Source organism: Girardinichthys multiradiatus, chromosome 22 (genome assembly GCF_021462225.1).
Source record: "Girardinichthys multiradiatus isolate DD_20200921_A chromosome 22, DD_fGirMul_XY1, whole genome shotgun sequence".
Classification (NCBI taxonomy): domain Eukaryota; kingdom Metazoa; phylum Chordata; class Actinopteri; order Cyprinodontiformes; family Goodeidae; genus Girardinichthys; species Girardinichthys multiradiatus.
Window position 1 is genome coordinate 41,369,658 of NC_061814.1, and position 22,390 is coordinate 41,392,047.

A 22,390-nucleotide genomic window follows, 5' to 3' on the forward strand; every position below is an offset into this window, starting at 1 on the left:
TAAAAAACAATAAAATTATTTTTTTTTATTAAAATATACTGAAATAAATGAAATTTTTCATGATGCTCCAGAGTATTTGTTTTTAAGGTGAATAACCAGTCTAATATGAACTTACTGTGTGTCCCTACCTCCACCACCCTTATTTATATTTATATTCCTCTCTGGCGCGTGACCTTTCGCCGGGATGAGGAAGTGACGTCAGAGCAGGAAGTGAAGCCAGTCACTGTCCCGACAGCAATGCGCCGCTGCTGCTATAACAACAGGACCTACAGCCGACATTTGCGGGCGGTTGAGCCGCGGAGAGCCGCTTATGGATGTGTTTGAGGGGTTCGTCTCTGTGTGGTGAAGCCCTGGAAGTCCGTTTGGAGTCGGTGGAAATGACTCTGAGGTAAACAGCTTGGTGTGAGTGACTGTGATTCTCTGAACGCTCATTAGCAGTAAGCTAACGTCACCCTGCGCCAGCTGAACTACAACCATGCTAAGTCAGTTCTAAACGCCGTCATTTCGTGCTTCGTTTCGAGCTTTTAAGTTACTTTAAGACGGTCTGTGGTCGCACTAGTCCGTTTAATAAAGCTTTGTTGAGACAGGTGGTCTTTTAACGGGAAATTACTCGTTAAAAATGATTATCCTCTTGTTTCTGTGAGTTTTCTACCAGACAACTACAAAATGACTTGTTTGTCATCTTAGTAATTCAGATCATGTTTTCTTATTTGGAAAGAGCTTCATGCTCATAAGTCGCAGTGTTCTAGACTGCTATCAATCTAAATCTGGATCAGAAGAAAGGTTCAGAACAGAAATATCCCTTTTATTTAAGGGATTCGCACAACTTTGACTCTGAAGAAATGGCAGTAAAGTGTAACAATTAATAAACTTGATTAATTTTATTACTCTTTCTTTATTAGGTGATGGACTGTTTCCAGATTGAAACACGGACTCCTTACTATATGCCTAATATATCTACTCAGTTATTCATATTAAAACAATAGAAAAACATATTAAAAGTTGAGACTGATGCACCAACCTATTGGACATTTATAAAAACCTGCCAATATAGCCTCAATCTTTCTTCCCACACATTTTGTTGTATTTGCTTTGTTTTACACTATTACTGTTTTCTGCTCCTAAAATATTTCCCCCCACGTTCTGCATATAGTTTACATGTTCAAAATAAATAGAATTTAAAAACTTGACCTCGGCTCAGGGGGTCAAATACTGAAAAAACGTAACTTTTCTTGTTCACTGAAAGCATTAAAATCTAAAAACTTTTCGTTCTGTAATAAGTATCCGTAAGTACCACTTGCTCTGACAATTTGGTAAACTACTGCTTCTATCAAGGAATAATAGCATTATTATGATGAATACTTGATTTTCTCATCAAACTGGAACAAAGTTTTAACAATGGGTTTGTGTTATATTCTTTAAATAGAAAATCAGTGGCTCTGTGAAAACTTGAAGGGTACATCTCAAAAATAGATTCAGTAATTACATGTTATAAAGCAGTAAAAAGTCTGTGCTTAGATTTAAATATTTGCTATTACTTTAGATGGGCATGCTGACAAAGCTCTGTGGAATTAGAAGGCATTAAAGTTGGCTAACATTATTACCAGACCTAATATAAATCTTCCAGGTGAGCCTTTGTGAGTCATGGTTTGGTTCTGGGAAATATTCTGATGCTCCTGTTTGTTTCTGTTGTTGCAGGTGACTCAGCAGTGGCTTGGACATCGATGATCTAATAGAAGATGAGGCGTGCTCTGTTTGTCAGGCTCGTCATTGCTTGTTGCCATAGCTACATGAACCACACTAACATGGATAATCAGCATTAGACAATCATGCTTTTTGCAAACCATTCTCACTAAAATAACTATCTGTCTAAATTCTGTTTTAATTTGTTTTGAATGGGTTTCAGCTAATTTTCTGTGATAAACATGTCCCTGGCTGAGCAGTCTCAGAAGTGGTTTCCAACCCATGTCCAAGCCACTGTTCTTCAAGCAGCTGCTTTACAGCCCAAAGGCAAAAATGGCACCAATGATGCCTACACCATCATCCAGCTGGGTAAAGAGAAGTACTCCACGTCTGTGGCAGAGAAGACAGTTAACCCCGTCTGGAGAGAGGAGGCCTCCTTCGAGTTGCCTGGTCTGCTTTTGGAGGGGAATCCCGAAGTGTATGTCCTGTGTTTCACAGTGATGCATCGGTCCCTAGTTGGGATGGACAAGTTCCTGGGCCAGAAGACCATTAACCTCAATGAAATATTTGATAACAAGCAAAGGAAGAAAACTGAGTAAGTTCCACCATTTCTGTCAAAATGTACTACTCTTTAGAGCTGCTGCTAAAGGATCCAGACAAAACATACTTGAGTCTTTTTCACACCATAAGCAAGGAGATTGACATCAATGAATGACACGCACACACACACGCGCGCGCGTTTGACTGTATAAATATTTTTGCAGACAAATAAGGATGCTATTTTTTAGAACCATAGTCAAAGGTTTTAGTACTAATACAAGTAGGGATGTCCTGATTGAGATATTTTAAACCCACTAGAGTCCATGAGTAAACTCCACTACTATGTGAGGAAATGCACCGTCTTTCTCATCTCCTGCAGCCCTCTAGTTTATTATACTTACAGCCTAGATGAAGCGTGATCCAAGAGTGACTCCTAAAATTGTTTCAAGGTTTTGTGTTTGGTCAGTATCACAGAGAAGAAATCATGGTGCAAGTTTCAGATTGCAACATAAATAAAAAAAGGTCAAAAATATATTAAAATATATTAATAAATACAATTATTATTATAACAGGGTTTCCTTAGGATCTTAAAAAGTCACAAAAAGCCTTAAATATAATTATGTAAATTCTAGCGTTTAAAGCTCTTAATATGTGCACATTTTCCAACCTGGATCCTAAAATCTGGTTGTTTTCTACTACCAGCGCCTTCAGGAGAGCATCTCTTAACGAGCAAAAGGCAACATAACCTGGATTTCAATAGTTAGCTAAAATCTGTTGTCAATAACCGTTATGATGTGTAATGTAGTTATTTATATACTACTGTTTAAAATGCATTAAAGTTGGGTAACTGATGTGCAACAGCATTTGCCTCATATACCAAAGCTAAAAGACACAAAGATGATAAACTTATTTTTAACTGAAGTTTCTCTGCTCTTAGTTGACTCTTCTGAAAAGCTGTTCAAATGTTTTCTGTTGAATGTTTATGTGTTTTATTTAATGGGTGGAAGTACTGGCTCTTTATTTAATAGTTATTTGATCAGTGCGTTACTGACAGTTTTGTCTGGGAAAGGCACTCAACAAAAAAGATGCATTTACTAAGTCAAGCTCCTGTTATTGAGTAAAGAAGTTATTAACAAAGGTTATTTATGATAAATCATGTAGGTCTTAAATTTAAATCATACTGGTCATTACAAATGCCAAAACGACTCGACTGAAACTGTCCAAAATCATTTAATATCTGTCTCATGCCATAAACACAAATCTGTTTGCATTCCTGATTCAAATAACACTAACTTGGAATATCTAGTTGAACCCTTCATCTGTGGACTGGATCCTCTCCTAATTCCTGCTATCTGAGCTCTTGTGTACAACGTCTGGTTTGTGACCAGACCTCTGAGAGGAAACGGGAAATATTTTCTCCAGTATTCCAGTCACAAGGTCCTGGAGCATACACTAAATCCGTTTTCAGTCACATTTGCCACATGTGTTGAGGCCGTTTTCGACTTCCCCACTGCGCTGTGACTCGCGTGTTTTATTCTGTCATTTAATAAGTTCGTGACCCAGCTTCTTTTCACCAGAGGTTATAAATACCATCGCTTTGGCCTTTTCATTTTGTCACACACTTGTTTTACAGGTTCTTTATATATTAAACATGTTTTTTATATAGTTTATAGCCCAGTAAGGCAACATGTTTTAACAACTATTAAAGTAGTCCGTTTTTGCTCAGTTGGTGGTTAAATGTTTTTTCCATCTTGCTGACAGTTGATTCTTTGAAGCTCAGCCAGGCCTTGGTGGCCTCTGTTAAGAGATTGTTTTTAGCCACATAACTGACGGTTGTCAGTGATTCATATGCAGGCCTAACTGAAACAAGTGGAGCTGGCCAAACATGTCTAGGTAGTCACTACCGGAGGAGCAGTTTATGTGTGAAAAAATGCAGTGGTGTTTGTTCTTCACAGCCTGAAAGGTCTGGGAGTCTCACCTTTATGGGAGCACCAGTCTGCCAGTTGAGCAATACCTTGATCTGGAAGTCAAATACTGAAAATGTCTTATTTCTTTCTGTTCATTGAATGCATTCAAACCAAAAACACATATCAAAACTGATCAGCTAACAGCAGCTTCTCTGTTTCACCTTTTTGTTTTATGTTACATTTTAGTCACAGATGTTTTGATGCATTATGGGCATGCTGGTTACATTTGATTTAGTTTAAACAAATGAGCTTGTTTGTTTTGTGGAAATCTTTAAGGCAGAACTTGCAGGAAATCAAAGACTTGATATCTGCCTGGAAAGGTTGGATCAGCGCGTCTCCGCTAATTAGCTGCCGTCTAGTGAACCCATGGTGAAATAAGGTTTGTCCAACCAAAGAAAAGGCTAGACTGTAGAGCCATGCAGGTCTCTTTGCTCTGAAGCAAATGTGAACTGCATGACTAAACTGGATCTGGTGTTAATTAGATCACTGCGTGTCCCATCATGGAAAAACATTAGCACATTTCCTCTTTGTCCATCAGTAGCCAGAATGACAATATGTTACAATCAGTGTTCGTGGCTGTATTTATTTAGGTGTCTGAACTGATGCTCCTCCAGGCTGTGCACCTTTTCAGCAGAGGTTCTGTAATAGATATGCCCATGCTGCCTGTTGCCCTTGTAATTCCAAACTGCTGCCAAGCTTGACAATGATGCCGGGACCCTCGGTACCACAGCCACACTCCACACAGTGGGTCTGTGTTCGCCGCAGTTCATCCACACTGTTTTTGAACTGACATATTGAGGAGGAAAGCCCGTCTCGATATCTGAGCAGGCAGCCCGTAATTATCGTGCACCTGTGTTTGTTGATTATGAGGAGTTTCCCAGGGGTTCTGGGCCTGAGTAGGAGAATTGCGGTTCTAAACACAGGAGGGAGGTTTATCTTAGCCTTGAGATGCACGTGAGGTGCAGCCTCGGCCCCCACGGCAGCGGCATGCTGTGGCTGCAGATGGGCCACAGTACACAGCCTGGGAATCAGAACCAACAAGGCCTTTCGTGACTGGACTCCCAGAAATCTGGGCTTGCAGGCTTTGATTACACAACAGTTAATACAAACTGTTTTGGGATTAATGTGATAAAATGATTTTTACAGCACCAAAAGACATTTAAATTCAGTTGATTAACTCATTTGATTTAATGAAGCTTCATCAAGACTAAGGTAACAAAAACTCTCTAAAAAGCACATTTTATTATTTTTGCAACTGTTCCCTTTCAGCCATATTGTATCTTGTGATATTTATATTTATTTCCATGTCTAAATTTGGGGAAATATGTAAAACAAAAAAAGCAAACACAAAGCAGCCCAGAACTCAGCCAAAGCTTACTGAGCGATGACGTTACGTTTAAAACGCGTAGTTAGGCATCAAAACTAAGGATTTAAATCGTGGTGTATCCATTGAGGAGGGGAAGTCGGGAAAAATGTTGCCCCAAGCACAGTAGGTTAGAGACTTAACAAACTAGTACTCTATGGAGGCATTTAAAAGCGTTCTGTGGTGAGCATAGTCTGGCTAGCAGGATTCAGACAGATTTTACAGTTTCTGCACTGGTTCTGATTAGCATTGTTACTCTCATTTCCACAAACAACTGTGTCCCCAGAACACTTTATATTACATCCATAGAACCATGTGGGGATTGTGCAAGTCTCACTTTAACTCCACATAATCAGTTCATGTTTTACTTGTGAGGGTTTAACCGCACCGCAGTGATGTAAGGGCACAGTCTGTCAAACGACTGATGTTCTGAAAGTCTAGTCATTTCTCTCACAACATGTCCTTTGGCCCTGAAAAGTCACTCCAAGCTAATGCTACACATATGGTTGAAAAAAACATTTATACGGCTTCTGCTGTTAAACATTCTTTAATTTGGCTCAGACACAAGGGAAAAAATATGCTGCTACTACTAATTATTAGTAAAACAAAACTTTTTCTACCTGATAGGTTTTATGCTCATAAATAACAAGCCCAGTCACCTTTAGTGGTCTGGCTGTTGAGTCACTGCTGGAGCTACCTGTACTAACTGAGGCATGAGCAGGACGGGGTTGTTGTTTCACTTTAATCCAAGATTCAGGTTGTTTCGTAATCCTGGTTCAAACGTGTTTTTGCAGCATGAGAAGAAGTTCTCCACAGAGCTTACCGACCTTTCCTGCATTCATCATCTCGTAGTTAAAGTGCTCGCCACGTCCTGTTTTCAGTGTCCTCAATAAGCATCCACAAATCCTCTTATAATATTCCCAAAGACAAGGTTCTTATTCTCTTAATGACTCTACGTCATCCTCCATATGTGGTGCGACTTCGTGTTTTAGTGGATGTGACTCAAAGGCTCCTTTTTGTTTCAGAAAAGGATTTTAAAAATCGACTTTTTTACTTTGAAACTAGTTAAAAAGGCCGATTAAGATTTAGTTATTTTTTGTGCTTTCAGGTGTTTTAGGTTTTCTTGCTCTAAGATGGGGCTGAACAATATTAGGAAAACATGAAATTGTGATATTTATAATATATCACAATATTATATATTAACCCACATTTCCTCACTTTTCTCATCATCACAAGGACTCTGCCACTTACCTAGAACTTTTACATCTCGACCAGTGACAGGTCTTTGTCCAATGTGGGCATTCATCTGGCCATAGAGATTATTCACAAACAGTTTGAATGCACGGTGCCCTAAATATTGCATCCAAGCGGTCCTTTTAGGATTATGATATCGCACACATTTAAACTGTTGCTTCAAATAATGTGCAGCTCTACTCTAAAATATGATAATATATGGACTTAGAATGCAGACAGAAAACATTTCTAAACAGTGATTCCTTCCTGAAATTGGCTTGCTAATGAATGCTGCCACAAGCCCCATAAATAGAGGATATGTCTCATTAGCATGTATGAACTTCTGTGCTGCCCTGTGATGTGGTTTTGCAGTTTCTCACTTGGTTGTCGTTGCATTTCTGAACAAAGGCCAGATTTGTGCAAATGCCACATTTTCCCCCTTTCTAGTGAAGGCAGAAATCCCATTATTTCCAGTTGAAAAAGCAGAAGGGTTAAACAAATAGGAGCCCAGAGGCAACCCGGAATGGCCTTTTATTATCCTTGAGGAGGCTATTTCTTATGTTCAAATTTCAGAGAATAATGTTTATCCTTTTAAATGATAAATGGTGCTCTCAGTTGTGTCAGAAAACTTGAAACGATTAAACCTTTTGAGTTGCAGCTTTTGGATTATTCTGCTCAAATTAGTCTTTTCATTGGTGTCTATTAGGAAGTTGGGAAAGCACAGTAGAACGAAGGAAGACACCGTTTTCCATTTATTGTGTTTGATTGTACAGTATAAAGACTTGTACCACATTCTTATTTTGTATGCATGTCTCCCTGAATCATGTTGAATTGTGTGTGATCAACTAAAAGGAGCTGTTGTTGTTGGAGCTCAACTGTATTAATCCTGCTCTTTTTATATAAATTATGTCTTTGGATTTGCTGAGCATAAGCTTCTTGCTCTCCTATTTCAGCTGGTATTCCTTGGAGTCCAAGCCAGGGGGGAAGAAGAAGAAGGAACGGGGTCGAATCGAAGTCAGCATTCAGTTCATGAGGAACAACATGACGGCCAGCATGTTCGACCTCTCCATGAAGGAGAAGCCCCGCTCGCCTTTTTCCAAACTTAAAAGCAAAGTGAAAGGTCGCAAAAACGACAGCGGCTACAGCGACACGTCTTCGGCCATCTTGCCTCGCTCTGCCGTGTGCGACTCTGAACCCAGCAACCAGTCGATTGCCCCAGAACCAGAAATCAAGTCAGAAAAAAAGGTGAAGAGACCACTGCTGTCTGGGGCCCAAAAGCTCTCTGCAGCTCATTCCATGTCTGATCTCATCGGGGCCCACGTTCGACCCAAACTGGACTCGATGAACTCCATAGAAGAGACTGGTGAGAGGTTTTAACACACACCAGTATTTTACATGTTACCACGGTCGTCTAGAGCCTAGATCTGTGCTACCCGGCCCGGGGCCCCAGAGCTCAGTCTAGTACATGTTTTACACGTTTCCTTGTCTCAACTCGACCTAAATGAAAGGATCATTGGCAGCTTTCTGCAGAACTCGATGGCATGTTGCAGGTAATGTACATCTGAGACCTGCAGGGTAGTGCACCCTGAGGAACAAACCACCGGCTTAAAGTAGACCTGAAATCACTGCTGTGTTCCTCTTGTACTTTTGGTCCGCTTTAAACGGACCAGAGTTCGGTTCCCTCCTTGGTCCGGACCTTCTGTGCAGGTGTGAATACACTCAAGCGAACCCTGATCCGGAGCAAACAACCGGACCGAGACCCACTTTTTGAAGTGGTCTCGGTCCGCTTCCAAACGGACTCTGGTGCGGTTCGCCTATGGTCTGAATACAAACCGGCCCCGATCCAAACCAACTACAAAAGGCGTACGTCTCTTTGGATATAAAAAGCCACCGTAGCCGGTAGCAAAGGTGTGTGTTGTAAGGTAATCATACCTGATAAGCTGTGTGTTGCTTAGCAACGCTACTGGCTTGTTGTGGGACAAGGCACGTAGAGAACGTCGGCGTTCAGCACGCATTCTCTGACGGGGTTCCAAACTTATAAATGGAACGTCTCAAGGTCTGTGTTGAATGAGCTGCTCTTCACTCTCACAATAATATTGAAGCTGTAAGAACGCCACAAATATGCAGAACAGAGGAGCTGCACGCAGCACGTCTACAGATGTTTTCCTCAATTTCCGGGTCTGTGTTCTGTCCCGCCCCCGTCATTTCTGTCCAATGGGAACAATGATCATCAATAGTGGCTTTGTTTACTTTGTTTAATAGTTCACTTGCAAAAAGTACAATGTGAAAACAAACCGCACCACATGAAAAAAATAGAGTTTGCTTTTGGTCTGGACCAAAGGACTTTCCTGGTGTGAATACACCCTAAATGTTCACTCACTTCTACTAATACTTATCTGTTCAGGTTTCAGGGTTCAGTCTTCTTGGGTTTACACCTGCCATCAAGTGTAGTGGATCTGATTCAGTTCATTTTAGTCCTTTAGCTAAAGCCAAAGCTTACAGAAAGATTACAAAGTATGGGAAGAAACTTGTGCCATCAGAAACTGAATTTGAATTTCTCAGACTGAATTTGTATTTGTGTAATTTGAAATTAAATGCATTGTTATGAAAATGAATTTCACTTAATTGAAAGTGAATTTAATGGTTTGAAACTGAATTCATTTGCTCAGAAAATGTATTTTGTTGAACTGAAAATTAAGTTTCACTACTTACTTTCAGTCCTAAAATTCTGTTTTTTTTGTGTCACACATCCGGGTCCTTGAAGCCACAGATTAATCAAACACCGATTCACGGATGTCATTCACTATGGCTGCGTCCAAATTGAGGGACTGCATTCTTTGAAGGACGCATTTGTTGGCTGATTACATCATTGTGAGGCAATGAAGTCTACAGCTTCGCTGGCTCCTCTAAATAGGGCCGACAAATGCGTCCTTTTCCCCAGATATGAAGGATGAGTCCGGTGTATCCTTCGTGAGCCACCCCTATCCCATGATTCATTGCGGGTCAAAGTAGATTGTGCTAACGGAAGTAGCAAAGCCTGGAGGAGAGGGAAAAGCTGTGAACTAAGTTGGATATATTGCGCTTTCTGTGGAACAAAATGAACTTGTTTTTAGACTAGAATGTAGCTGTATAAACCTGAAATATCTGCTCGGTTTATCAAGATTTCGCTTAATTCCACACATGCTCCGACGTGTTCGGAGACGTCCGGTTCTGCTGCCCTGACACCGGGCTCACAGCCGGCTCACCTCGCCTCGCCAGCGCACAGCTGACCGGGGGGGTTGAGGTGCGATGAACCCCGAGAGAACAGCTGACTCCCGGCACGTTGTTTTCAAGCTCCTGCTGGGTTTCCCCGATGGATGGAAGTTAAACACAGATATAATTCAGTCAGATGATATCTAATGTTGATGTTTGGTTCTTTTATTTTTATGCTCTACAAATAAACTGATTTAAACGTTCCTAAAGTTAACATGTTAGTGTTTAAATTGTTACATTTTTACAAATAGATTTACAAATAGCTTTTTATATTTGTTTTTTCTATGAACACAAAACTTTAACAATTTAAATGTCTGAATAATGAACAAGATTATAAAACAAGAAAAAAAGCCATTAGGGCTCCATTTGTTCGTCTTCACAGCTCTGTGCTTCACGCTATCACTGTTGCTAGGCAACATAAGTTACGCTGAGGTAAAGGCGGGAAACGCAGACCGACGTAACACCGGCCGCACCATGCTGATCTGGTATGTTTAGCTAATAGCTACAGGTAGCATAAGTTTGACCATCATTTGTTTACATGATTTCTTCTAGATGCTCATTTGACTTGGTGATGGACATCCGCCAAGCTCATGTAGCTGCACTGCTCCAGCTCAAAATGCCGTAAAGGAAGTTTAACCTGATGTGAAACGTAAATCGATGAATCTGTGTTTGATTAATCTAAGGCTATCCTCAAGGACCCGGATGTGTGACACAAAAAACTGAACTTTGGAACTGAAAGTAGGCAAACTGAATTTTCAAAACAACGAAATACATTTTCAATGCAAATTAATTCAGTTTCAAACCATTAAATTCAGTTTTCAAATTAATAAATTCACTTTCAAACCAATAAATTCACTTTCAAACCAATAAATTCAGTTTCAAACCAATAAATTCAGTTTCAAATCAATGCATTTAATTTCAAATTACACAAAGATTCAGTCTGAGAAATTCAAATTCAGTTTCTGATGGCACAAGTTTCTTCCCATAACAAAGGACCAAAAAGATCATATTGCACAAAGGTATTATATATAAATCACAGCACACTGAAGACACCCACCGATAACTGGAGAACATCTAAGACAACAAAAAACTGAGCATTTATCTAAAACTGTTGAAAAATGGAAGGAAACCTGGTCAGGGAAGCTGGAAAAGCTTGATGGCAACACTGAAGCTCTGCTGAGGGGGACAAGTCGGTTGAAGTCAGATTTCTTCAAACGAAACCATCCGGGCCAGGCTAAATTCTCCCAAAACCTTGTGGAAAGATGTCTTATGGTCTAATGAAACCAAACTGGAACCTTTTAGGGGGGTTCATTATGTATGTTTGTCACAAAAACAAGACTGCACATCACAGAAAGAACTCCACGCCCACAGTGAAAGACGCTCTAGAGGTACGGCTCTTAATCTGGAACTGTGCTCACAAGTTATACGTCCAAATCAGCAGAACAATGACTCTGTGAGAGGAAAATGAAGGTTTTCCAATGGCATAGCTGTATTGTGAACCAAACTCGCCAGATAATTTGTGAGGTCACCTGAACTACTGTGCATGAGAGATGTCCTCACCATCTGTGATGACAAAGTCAGAATGTTGGATCCTGATAAACTCGCACCAGAAACTGAATTCTGAATCAAAAGTTTAGGTTTAGAGGCGTGCACACAAGGTTTTTACACCAGATTGGTTTGTTTTTCAGTTGAATTGTACCAATAAATATCACATTATGTGTGAAAAAAGGTTTTGAAATGATTTATCATAGTTTTAAAATGTTTCTATATAATGATAACTTGGCATTTTACTTTGGAGAGCCACTATATATGGACAGCAGCATTTAATTGTGCTTATATAATCAGATCATATTAACCCAGAGGGAAGATGCTTGAAAGAAACAGATTTTTGTATAAACTAGTTGTTTTAACTCTGCTGGCATCTTAACACAACCACCTGGTACTAAACATTCACTAGGGCAAAGGTTCAGATGAACACAGGGCAGACAGCAGCACAGTTTGTCCTTTTTAACGAGGTGTTCAGCTGTTTGTCATGTTTATCACAGCAGCAGTTCCAAGTTATGTTTTTAACTTCTCCTCCAGGAAGTACAGGTGGCCCTCACAGGCGTTCCCAGAGCGAGGTGCCAGGATACCAGGACGGAGAAGCACACAGTGACCCTTTCCCTGATATCAGTGACACCCTGCCACAGAAGTATGCCACGCTCCCACGCAACCACAACCCATTTGAGGGTGAGAGGGGGCAACAGCCGTGGGACCGGGCGGAGCGGAGGGAGAAAAAGGAGAAGGTCAGCCTACTGGAACGTGTGACGGGAAAGAAGGAAGGCCGCAAGGCCAACAATGGGGGGCGTTCGGGGAGTTCTGGAGACCTGCGTTCTCCCAACCCCTTTAATGCTGACTCTCAAGCAGACACTAACCCATTCAGCTTCAACTACAAAACCAGGTAGTCCAGTTTATCTTTTCTTTATGCTTCAGAACCAAACGCGTCCACAGAGCTCGTAAAGTCTATTTGCTGTGTCTTCATTAAGAGTTGGTGAACATTGTGGCTAAGTTGTGGTTTATCTGAGTGGAAGGTGTCATTAGTGGCTCTTTAGAGTGGCTGGCCTTGATAACAAAGCCCTTTGAGCTCTAGTAATGAGATCCTCTGCTGAGATAGACCGCCCAATTAACCACTTATCTCTGTAGCCACTAGTCCGTCATTTTTCGCTGCTGCCTTTGTTTAGCACCAGCTCGGTGGTCAGAAGTGACGGTGTGTACAAGACTGATGAGTGTTTGTTAATGTCTCAGTGAATGTGAATTTAATAAAGACTGCTTCTGTGTTTCCCTTTTGTCCGTATTTATTTTGTTATTAAAAGGGGCGTGTCCTGAGGATCAGGATCAATCCAAGCCATTAAATTATGCACAGCTGGACTCTGTTTACTAGTTTGACTTCTCAGGGCAATTAGTTGCTCTGGATTTTATTTTGAGGGTATCAAAGTTGAGGGGTTTGAAAACAAATACACACATTTCAGATTTTTACTTTTAGAATATTTGGAAAAATTGAAGTGTAGTGCTATAATGTGAGAAAATATGCACGGTTCTGTATACAACACAATAATCACTGCACTGTTCTTTCATGGGATTATTAATGCTCCTCCTTATTCTTTCGGTGCCAGAAAGCAGACCGGAAATGAGGACGGCATCTTCGGCCAGAAGAAGAAGAAGGACTTTTTTGGCAAGAAAAACGTAAGAAAGTGCAGAAAATTTCTTTAATTAGTTAACGGTAATATTGTTGCTAATTGTCAGCTTTACCTGACAGTGGCTTGGATAAATGATCCCGGTAATTGCACGTGTGTCTTTGCCTTCTTGTGCAGCTTTCTTAATTGAGAACTCCTGCAGTCTGGTTTGATGCAGCAGCTGCTGACATGGATCAAGCCTCTGAAATTCAGAAGTGCCATTCGGCTAATTAGCAGCTGCACCCGTCGGTCAGCATGTCTGATCGGACCATAATTTGAAATGGTGTTAAATTTCAGGGCTGTGCAGTCACTCGCTGATTCTGTAATTGCACTCTTTTTGTTGTGACAATTAATGAAAATGTACCTCTTTAACTACCGGTAGCGTGTTTGTTCTTGTTGCTCAAACTACTTCTTTAGTTTTAAAGTGTTTTTAGCTGGGAAAAATCCCCAGAAATCAAAGAAGTGGAGCGTACGGGTGAGCGGGGAGGGCAGTAGCTAAAGTGATGCCTAAATGAGAAGGAGAATGCTGATAATGGCTTTCCTCACCTTGCTTTGTGGGTGTTGAGGGCTGTCGGTATCCACACATGTGCCCCCCGTGCCTGCTGCTGTGCCTTCCAGAAATGGCAGCTCCCATTTCCTCTGCTTCAAGGCCCTAATTAACCACACACAGGAGGGGGAGGGAGGGCAGTGAGAGATTTCAAAGAGCTCAGCTTTTAGATTCTCAAAGCTGAGCTCATTAGAAACTGTAATGACACAATCGGAGAATGCCAAGTGTGTGCCTTATCTCCTCTCACTACTGATCGCAGGGAAAAAACGGCCATCATTACTTTGCCAGTTCATGGTCATTTCCAGGCCTTTGTCAGCAGCCACTGAAGCTCCCGATTATTATGCTGGAGGTGCATGAAACCAGCATCCACTTCCATATCTTCTTATTCTCCATCTCAGGTGGCTTTAGTGCAGTATCTCTCAGGGAGATGTCCGTATGTTTGTGTGTGAGGAGCAGATTACTGAGCTCTGTTCTTGAAACCTTCCTCGTTTAATCTCTCTGGCAAATATTTCATTTTGGTTCGCTTCGCCCCACAGTAGCCTTTCTGCTGTTAGAGGCGATAAGATACCCGGTGAGCAGTCCTGCTCCAGGTCTTTGTGCATTGTCTTTCCACAGCGGTGGGGGCTTGAATGGGTGCACCGGGAGTGGAAGCTGATAAGTGTGGTATTTTAAACAGGGTGAAGGCTTTTGCTGCTCTATCCGTCCGGGGGAGGATGCCCAGCACTGAAGCGATAAAGTGCTCCCTCATTAAAAACGATTACAGCTAGTCTCATACCCGCTGAATATGATCTCCACATACCGTCCCTCTCTGCCTTCTCCAAACAGATTGTCCTCAGACAGTAAAACTGGGCTTTACTGAACCTTTCATTTGCTAATTATTAACCTGACCTTTAATTACAGAAACATGCAACCTGGCATTTCTCTCTCTAATAGTGTTGATCTAAAATCAAGGCTACATGTAATTTTTGACAGAACTTTGTCAGAAAACTCAACTCAGAAACTCAGAAAACTGTTAAATAGCTTCAAACACAAGAAAACAGTCGTTTTCAGTGTCGCTTGAGCTGCTCCCGATTCCTTAGAAACACGAAACGTTTTAAAACCATATTAAATCGATCCTCATGTCACTGCTAAAGGCCTCGAGAAGTTACATGTTAGCAGGTTTTTGTAAACAAGACAGAACACTTGAGGAAAAACCTGCTTATTACAGGTTCTACACATTTTTAATGTCAAAAACAAAATTTCAGTTTATTTTGGCCCATTTTTTAAAAACATAAAATAATTTCACTGGATTTAGAGCAGATATTTCACAGTGGTTCGCACAAATGGACGGAGGGAGGGAGGAAGCAAGCAAGGAAGGAAGGAATTGTCTCAGGTACAAATAGCTTTCCAGACTCTTTCTTTTTGACTAAAATTCCAGACTTTTTCAGACCCTGTAGTATCTAGTAACTATTTTCTATGTTCTCTCTCCTGAATAAGCAGAAATAAAGAGGAGTTCCTGCTCTTGTCTTTCGCTCTCAGCAGCTTCGGTGTGACAGATGATTCAACCATTTCTTTTCATCTGGAAGAAGAGTTTTAACACGATGTCCTTCTTTTTAAAAGGAGGCGCCCCAGGAGAGCGTGGCTAACTACAGTAACCTGACCTTTGAGGAGGTTGTTCAGGAACTCATCAAGCAGAAAGAAGTGGTGAAAAAGAAAGACGCCCACATCCGGGAGCTGGAAGACTACATCGATAACCTGCTCGTACGCGTCATGGAGGAGACGCCGAGCATTTTACGGACACCCTACGAGCCAAAAAAGAAGAAGGCGGGTAAACTTTCTAAAAAGTAGAGTTAAAAACAAACATTGGATGAAAAGTTGCCAATAAAGGTTCAGCAGGGGTCGTGCATCGATGTCGGTGGTTAGAGTAGCGGGAACAAATAGGACTGATCAAATCAAAGCAGCTGTATTCAGTTTATTTTAGCTTTCAGCTTTAATTTGGAGGTCAGGTGATTTCTGGTTTAATATCTGTTACTGTACATTTTAAGGTACTAAAAGATGAACGATTCCCCAGTTTTCTTCAAGTCAGACATCAGATTCAGTAGGTTTTTCGTCAGGATTATTTTAAGATATATTGTTGGTACTAAAACGCTAAAAGGTTTTTATTGCACATCCTGTTGCTATGATTGGCTGTAAAACTTTCAACAAATGCTTCCAAACTTGTGTTTACCACATCCTCTACCTGCCGTTACGTTTGGAAGATGAAGAGTGCAATGAGATGAAGCTGTCGTTGCTGTGTTTACAATCGATTTCATATTTTAACTCGTCGTCCAAATTACAGAAGACGTTTTACACTTCAAGCCTCTACAGTGCCACACAGCTACGCTGAAGAAATCTTCCCGTATGCTCTTTCTTTAGCTCGTGCATTTTTCCAAGAACAGATGCACCTTTTTAACGTTATTTCTTTTTTGAGTTGTGTTGACGATCATTTATTTCTTTTGGACCCAGAGTCTTGAACTCGTTAACGGGAGGTTTAAACTTTACTTACTGTAAGTGCAATATAATCACTACTGAAACATGTTGCTTTATAATCAGCTGGTATTTCTCTTGTTTACATTTGAATCGTGTGTTTGAGTTGAACTCACCTCTTCCTGTTGATTTGATGGGTAGTAAAGCTCAGAGATGTTTGTTACGGCCGCTGCTGATCAACCAGCCTTCCTCTCCTTCAAACAAAGTTCTGCTGATGATTGTATAAACGGTACACATGTGGATCTATGCTGCACATATCTTTATTTATTAGTGTTTTATAACTCATATGAATGTTACTTCAATCAATAACACTTTATATGTCCCTGAGGGGCAGTTTAAAGGCACAGTGAAGCAGCAGACACTACTGACCTGCTCTGCTAATGCTGCTCTGTCGGTACAAAGCAAATAACATATTTCCATGGTGTTAAACGTGACGTTTTCTGTTAAATCTTCGTGAAAGAAAAGACAGAGTTGCTTGTGTTTGTGTATGATAACTACAGCGGATGAGCTGCTTATTTTATCTGCTGATTCTGAAAGTCGGCCTACATGTAACAAAATTAACTCTGGGTTTTTTTCTGATAGTTTCTAACATGGAGAGACAGAAAATCATCCAAACATCGCGTGAAAGTTAAAAACTGATTGCTTTGTCGCTGAGATAAAGACCTGGGACTTGGTGGAGAAACTTTTATTGCAAAGAGCAGCCGAAGGATGTTTCTTGTATCTTCTCATCAGCTTTGCACACATTTCAGGAGGGCTTTTGGCCCAGTGCTCTGTACAGAATATCTCTGAATACCTCTCTTGGTTGCAGCTAGGCTACTAAAAGGTCCAGTTATCTCCATGGATCAACCTGATGCCAAAGAGCTCGTTTTTGGTCTCATCAGACCACAGAACCTTCTCCCAAACCTTCTCTGAACCACTCAGATGTTTGCTGTAATAATTAGAACAGCCCTGCCTTCTATAGCAGGGAGGTTCATTTAACGTATTATTCTATCATTGGTGTTATTGGTGACTGTGGTCCCAACTGCCTGGAAATCATTGACAAGCTCCTTCCATGTGGATGTGAGCTGATTTCTCATGATCATCCTTTCCCCATGAGGCAAGATCTCCTCTGGAGATCCGGACTGAGGCTGACTGATGGTCGTTCTTCAGGGGAACGCACATCAGGAGTGCTGCAGTGCATCTCATCAGATGACAAGCTTCAGTCGATGCCTTTTTACACACACAGGACATCATAGTGAGCTCCAGGTTTGGATAGTTGAATCAGATGCATTGATGCTTCCAAACAGAGCAGGTTGAAAAGGATCGCTGGGATCTTGGAGCGCTGGCCTCCGACCAGTTGCAAAGGATCTGGGTTGTTTGATAGAAAGTAATGTACTTTTTTATGCAATCTGAGTCTCCAGATGTGCGTCCTCCTTATTGTCTCTAAATAATTGCATCAACACGGCCTTGTAGCTCATTACCGTCTTATGCAGGATCAATATTTTGTTGTCTGTTGACAGTTCTTTGGTGTTCATGCTTTGCGAAGGCAACATGTATGGATCAGTTGAATCTGTAATTGATTGACTGGGCTGTGCACCACATGGGGTCATAACCATAATCTGTGGGAGCCAGAACTCTGGATGGGTTGTTTATCTCACTGACATGTAAATCAATTTTTAATATTTATGTCATTTATGTCAAAATGAATCAATAAATTCTCTCACATGGAAATAAGGTCACGACTAAAGGAAAGAGTTGTTTGTTTGTTTCCTTGAAACTGAGCAAACTTACAAAATAGGAATAAAATAATTGATTCTGAAACTGAAAATGTAAATTAGGAGTATCTCTTTGAAGGTTTTGCTGCTTCAGACCTGAAGGTTCCAGCAGGAAAAGATTGTTGCAGTTGTATCTGGTCCTAATGGGTTAATGTAAAGCCTTTACTGTGCCTCAGTCTTGATCTGCTTTTTCTCCAAACATTCCTTAGATTTATGTTCATGAGGTGTCAGATATGAATGTTTTGTCTGCCAGGTTGGGTACTAATGGGTTATTTGTTAATTATTGTTAAAGCTAGACAACTTTTATTTGACATTTGGTTCTGAAATCCTGTTAGTTTTTGTGTTCTTCTCACCCCTGTGCTGTCTGTTACTTTCCAATGAACAAATGTTGAATGAGCTACCAGGTAGCTGATGGCTCTCACCGTTGGTGTCAAACTAAGATTTATTGGCCATTGCAGTGTAGCATAGAGGCCTCTGTTCACATCTTCTGGTTCCTCTGTGAGAAGTTCCAGCTCTTCTCCTGTTGGATGGAGAGATCATTGTCTACACCAGCGGTGTCCAAACTGGGGGCCTTTTTCCGCCCTTGGAATAAATGGGTGTGGCCCCCGACTGCAATTCAACAATGGTACAGAAGTGGCCCTCCAGTAAATGGAGCTGATGCAGATGGACACTTTTGGTATTTTTTTAGGATGCGATTTTCAATGACGGAAAGTATTTTTCTTTCATTAGATGTGTTTTCTTTTTTTTTTTTGCTTTTTTTTAAATATTCTAGCAAGTAGGGCCACAAACATCTAGGAACTTTTTACTGGAAAGCAGGCTTGGGCGCACCCATTCATTAAACTTGTTTCAATACAGCAAGAAGAAGAAAGATCTTGTTTGTTGGTGGGAATTGTCTAAAAACATTTTCTCCACCCAAAACATTGGAAAACACAGACTCTTTTTCCGACCTGCAATAATTTGTTCTTTTTTACTTTGTTTCATCTAAATATTACGTGTTTCATTTATTGCTGAAAAGGTAAAATGAAAAGAATTCCCAATAAAATGATTTTGTGTTTTTCAATTGGGGAAAAAAAAGTATTTTGGCCCCTGAATACTTTCAACAGGTCGATTTGAGACCCGAGTGTAAAAGGTTTTGTACACCACTGGTCTACACTGTTAAACATATTTTATTTACATTATAATTTAATGTCATTTATTGTCTCCAGTTTTACCAGTTTATCGATAATCTACAGTACCTTGGAAAAGTATTCACACCCCTGGAACTTCTCTGCATTTTGCCTCTGTACAACCACAGACTGCGATGTAGTTTATGTGTTAGTGGAAGCAAAATGATGCAAGGTGTTAAAAAGTTTAGTTATGAAACTCTGGGAAGTGTCCTGAGCATTTGTATTCAGCCCCTGATTTAATACTACGTAGAGTCGCCTTTCAACTGTAGTTGCAAGAGCAGGTCGCTTCTAGAAACGGACCTTCACTCAGATTAGTTGGAGACCAACTGTAATCATCAAATTTCAATTCTGGACACAGATTCTTAATTGTATTTAGGTCTGGACTTTGACGAGGCCATTCTAACCCATGAACATGCTTTGATCTAAACCATTCAGCTGTAGATGTTCTGTTGGAAGGTGGACCTCCACCCCAGTCACAGGTCTTCTGCGGCCTCTAACAGGGTTTCTTCCAGGTTTGTCCTGGATTGAGCTCCATCCATCTTCACATAAACTCTGACCAGCTTCCGTGTCCCTGACAAAGAAAATCATCCCCCCAGCATGATGTTGCCACTACCATGTTTTTCTCTGGTGCCTTCAGGGTGTTTCTGGCACACGCAGCATTTTGCACGTAGGTCAAAGAGTTTAGTTTTGGTCTCATCTGACCAGAGTACCTTCTTTCACATGTTCCTTGTGTCCCCTTCATGGCTTGTAGCAAACTGCTGAGGGGAATTATTTTGGGTTTCTTCTAAAACTTTAACAGTCTTGCTTGTCCACCATAAAGAGAAGATTTTTGGAGTGCATGACTAATATTGTCCTTTTAACAGATTTTCCCCTTTAAGGTGTGGATCTCTGCAGCTCCTCCAGTGTTACCACGGACCTGTTGGCTGCTTCTCTGATTAATGCTGTCCTTGCCTGGCCTGTCAGTGCTACGACTATATCCTGGTATGTCTGCAGTTGGTCCATCATCTCTCCATGTTCAGATGATGGACTGAAGAGTGCTTTGTGAGATGTTCAAAGCTTGGGATATTGTTTTATAACCTTAACTTCTCCACAGCTTCCAACCTGTCTGCTGTGTTCCTTGGTCTTCATGATAATGTTTGTTCACTAATGTTCTCTAACAAAACCCTGAGGCAGGAAACAGAACATCTAGACTTATACTCAGATTAAATTACATACAGCTGGACTCAGTTTAATAATTATGTGACATCTGAAGGGAAGTGATTTTATGTGGGGCTACCAGAATAAAATGGGTCTGAATACAAATGCAATTATTTAAAAAAAGTTTGTTTGTTTAACCTTTTTAAAATAATTTTTCTTCCAATTCAGAATTAGGAAATGTTTTTTGATGCTTCATCTCTAAAATAAATAGAAGTTTGTAATTATAATGCGAGAAAATGGGGTGTGAATACTTTGAGGTCAGGCCATGAACCACCTGGTCCTGTTTTCTTGTATTTCTGTATGTGTTCTGTTTAAAGTGGTGGGAACCTTTGACCTTTCCGCCGTATGAAGCCTCATCATTGCTCAGAATGTCCACCAGAACAAACAACTTCATGGTTCTCATTCAGAAATGTGACAAACCCTGGAAAACTACTCTTACTTTCTGCTGCTGTGAAGTATTTGTATAGCTGCTCTGCTTCGTTTTTCCAGACATGTAATGAATGTACTCTGCTCTCCTTTTGTAATCTAGAAAACACTATAAAGGTCATTGACCCCAGCTTGCCTTCACAGTATTCCTCTCTCTATATATTCAGACTCTTCATTCAGGACTGTTAGTGAATGAGCCACTGCTGAGGCTGAGTTTTGTATTTTATGATGCCAAAAATATTGTGTGAGTATTATGTGATGCTAATCTGCTTGCACACTAGTTAAAGTGTAGATTTGGTTTTGTTCTCGTTTTTTGCGTCAGTAATTAGCCAGATGTTCACGGGCCTTTCTGAACTCTTGATACTTTCTTTGTACATATTTTGTAGATGATATTTTGTAATTTACCTTAAAGTCTTGTGTTTAAACTTCATCCTTCCTGGGGATTTTTCTGTGTTCTTCAGGACCACTATGGATGCATTTCAAAAGCTGGAGTTAAAACTGGCTTATAGGCAAGTGTATAATGAATTGTTCCTTAAGCGAAATGAGTGCTTGTATTTCTTGTAGCTGCAGTCGTCGTGTGCATCAAACTAAACATCATGGTGACAGTGGAACAGGTTGTTTACCCACACAATCTCCCCAAAGCCTGATTGCTTTGCTTTAATGACAGAATAGAGAAGAAAAGGTCTGAAAACGTTTAATGTAGAATAAATGTGGACCCTGAGGTTATTTAGTTCAAATGAAAGCTGAATGGGGGGGGGGGGGAGTAGTTCAAATTAATTAATTTTGCCTGTCATTTCTTTTTTTTTCTTTTAGCTTGATTGTTGCATTTGCTTTATGCTTTGGCATAATTGGGTGCAAACTAAAACACAAATCTAAATGTCATTAATTTTGCAAGAAAATGGAGCTGCATCATGATTGTTGATTCATTATATTCATTGTTTCACTGTTTAGCAGCGCACCCCCCTACACGCCGGTTATTAGCACCTCTGGTAGAGATGTGTAAAAAGCCTTAAATTAAATTGTTGCTGTTGCATAATCTCACACCCATGAATTTAGAAAAATCCAACTTTTAATTAAAGTACGTTTGTGCTGCGTAAAATAAACAGTTCTTATATAAAATTCCCAGCATTCCTAACAATTCCTATAAATGAAATGTAACTGAAGCATATTTTTGAATTTGACCAGAATGTCAATGTCTTCCTGTTTCTCTGGGTATAAATAAGATGTGACAAAGTGGACCATTTCTATTTGCCACTACTGAAAATGGGAAAGACGAGAGAATATGCAGTTCATGGAAGGCAGATGTGTGTTGACCTTCATAATTCAGGAAATACAGAAAACGTGCGCACACCAGAGCAATAATTAAAAAGTTGAATTATGGGAAGTTTGGTTTTCCAGTGAGCAGGAGGGGATGTGGGGTAAAGAAATCTCCTCTAGAGCAAAAACTAATTTCCAAAGAGATTATTTTAATTGCAATGAAAGAATAATTAATTTTGAGTCTTTTAACACACATTTATTATGAGTGCCAATAACGTGAAGCGTGCT

At 40.4% G+C, this 22,390-nt stretch overlaps 1 protein-coding gene across 2 annotated transcripts; it reads left to right on the top strand.

The window, feature by feature from the left end:
- The first annotated feature begins 203 nt into the window (after positions 1–203).
- On the top strand, positions 204–20,975 carry LOC124858873 (rab11 family-interacting protein 2). Of its 2 annotated transcripts, none has more exons than XM_047351177.1 (6): positions 204–388; positions 1,699–2,278; positions 7,740–8,149; positions 12,121–12,478; positions 13,191–13,260; positions 15,397–20,975. In XM_047351177.1, the coding sequence occupies exons 2-6, from the start codon at positions 1,926–1,928 to the stop codon at positions 15,622–15,624; spliced, it is 1,419 nt and encodes a 472-aa protein (XP_047207133.1). In that variant the 5' UTR covers positions 204–388; positions 1,699–1,925; the 3' UTR covers positions 15,625–20,975. The 2 variants fall into 2 exon arrangements, with proteins under 2 accessions (XP_047207133.1, XP_047207134.1); XM_047351178.1 differs by lacking the exon at positions 15,397–20,975 and adding an exon at positions 13,389–13,599.
- The last annotated feature ends 1,415 nt before the right edge of the window (positions 20,976–22,390 follow it).

Excerpts from the sequence above, each read along its gene's own strand:
- LOC124858873 (XM_047351177.1), top strand. The coding sequence starts at position 1,926 with ATGTCCCTGGCTGAGCAGTCTCAGAAGTGGTTTCCAACCCATGTCCAA. Across the intron at positions 8,150-12,120 it reads GAACTCCATAGAAGAGACTG|GAAGTACAGGTGGCCCTCAC; the intron begins GTGAGAGGTTTT and ends CTTCTCCTCCAG. Across the intron at positions 12,479-13,190 it reads AGCTTCAACTACAAAACCAG|AAAGCAGACCGGAAATGAGG; the intron begins GTAGTCCAGTTT and ends TTTCGGTGCCAG.